The sequence below is a fragment of the Anneissia japonica genome, unplaced genomic scaffold (genome assembly GCF_011630105.1).
Source record: "Anneissia japonica isolate Jap-2015-1 unplaced genomic scaffold, ASM1163010v1 scaffold1587_len1432017_cov164, whole genome shotgun sequence".
In the NCBI taxonomy this organism is placed as follows: Eukaryota; Metazoa; Echinodermata; class Crinoidea; order Comatulida; family Comatulidae; genus Anneissia; species Anneissia japonica.
In genome coordinates, this window is record NW_022713643.1 from 1,136,188 (window position 1) to 1,138,225 (window position 2,038).

Genomic DNA, 2,038 nt, shown 5'->3' on the forward strand with positions numbered 1-2,038 from the left:
AAATTCAATTGTGTTAGTTCGTGAAATAAAAAAAGCGCGTCAAAATACGCGCTGTTGTCGTTAAGGACTTTTTGTGTGGTAAAGAATACAAAATTGCTTGACAACCAATACGCTCTCGTTTTGACGCGCTACTGTGATTTCACGAACTAACACAATCTACTTTGATTGTGTTAGTTCGTGATGTGAGCGACGCTTTGTGCCACATGCTATACTAGTACTGAAACAAATATATTATTAGTAATAATCTTAATTCAAATTTTCATAGTGTAGTTTTTATTTGTCATTGCTTGATATTTATCGTAACAACTAACATCGATTTTCCACCGACAATCGTCATAGTTGGCATAAGGTCCTGGGTAGTTCTCGGATTGAAGTGAATCGAAGTACCAATTAGTTGGCCTTTGACCCGGAGGTCCACATCCACCAATTGCTGAAAGTAACAAAAAAATTGTGTTGCAGTAATGCTATACAGTAACACATATGTATAGCAGCGATGAGTGAAAAAAAAGGAACATTTATTGGTATAGAGATAAATGAAGATGACTAAATTTGACATTTTCGGTCAATCAGACCTAACAAGTGACCAACCAGAATAGGCCATTAATACAAGTTTGTTCCACAAACAAACGCGTTGTTCCACAAACGCTGCGTGTTTGCGTATGTACAAGCCGTTATTTTGTTATACACAAGCGCCGGGGCTTATATGGGAAGGTCTATTTCTAATTTAACATATAAACTTCGATTGGTCTTACCTGGAACGTGAATTGCCCCTGAAATATATATATAAAAAAAATTAATGACAGAATATAATGAACTTGGTATAATACATATACTTTTAATACTATTATACCATTATTATTTTTATTTTTCATTTTTTTTAATTATTAAGTTTGTTAGTGTGTTTTCGCGTGAGTGTGTGTTCAAAATATCTCAAAAACCGTTGTACAGATATAAATGAAATTTACAGGAACGGTAGGTATAACCCAAGGACGAGATGATTAAATGTTGGTGATGATCCGTAATCAGGTGTGGATTTGAGGACCGTTGAAACGTCAAAATATTGCTCTAGACCATAGGCAAATACAACTGATCTGGGGCGCCCCTACTGGGTCCGCCCCTGATGATGTAGGAATATCCAACTTATAAACGTAAGCGTTTTATACCTATATACTAACTTTACTTTTTTTGGAAACCAATTTGGAATATTTTTAATGCATCTTTATATTTAAATATGTGATGCTAAAAGCCTATACTTTTTTTCTAAAATAATTTGACTACTTGCATGATTTTTCCATTTCGACACCAATACTTGACAATCATGTACTTTAAAGTAAAACGTTCTAGTGTAATTAGTAAGAAGTAAGGAACTGAAAAGTACAGCTAAAACAATAACATCTCATAAAGAATGTTTACTACTACAGTACTATTACAATTAGGGATATTTTGCAACCTTACGAAAACGGTATAGAATACGAATACGTCACTTTCATTATCGTCATTTATGCCTAAAACATTATTATATAGTTCGTGAAATAAAAAAAGCGCGTCAAAATACGCTGTCGTTAAGGACTTTTTGTGTGGTAAAGAATACAAAATTGCTTGACAACCAATACGCGCTCGTTTTGACGCGCTACTGTGATTTCACGAACTAACACAATCTACTTTGATTGTGTTAGTTCGTGATGTGAGCGACGATATGATCTGAATGTGATCGTTGATTCATTTTAAAAGTCATGGATCGTTCATTGTTGTGACATATATGCTACTGTATATAATTAATTGACTAAAATGATGACGTAACAGTATTCGTTTTTGTAAGCTTGCAAAACCTCACTGTTACTATATATATTAGGTCTATTATGGATTTGCTAAAATCAAAAGTAAAATACGTTATAGTCTTACCATTAGAATTACTTGATTCTGAAATATGAAATAAAACATCATTTTATCTTATTTATATAAATAAAATATGTTGGTTTCTATAAACACACACACCCACCCCCCCTCCACACACACACACACACACACACACATACAC

General features: G+C 33.5%; 1 protein-coding gene across 1 annotated transcript in view; it reads right to left on the bottom strand.

The window, feature by feature from the left end:
* LOC117108641 overlaps window positions 1-2,038 on the bottom strand; it is a 26,025-nt gene that overhangs the window by 7,717 nt on the left and 16,270 nt on the right. Inside the window, exons 20-22 of the mRNA XM_033250733.1 lie at window positions 1,903-1,920; window positions 753-770; window positions 312-430 (exon numbers count right to left, since the gene is read on the bottom strand). Coding sequence (XP_033106624.1) covers window positions 312-430; window positions 753-770; window positions 1,903-1,920 — 155 coding nt within the window. The remainder of the gene's footprint in view (window positions 1-311; window positions 431-752; window positions 771-1,902; window positions 1,921-2,038) is intronic.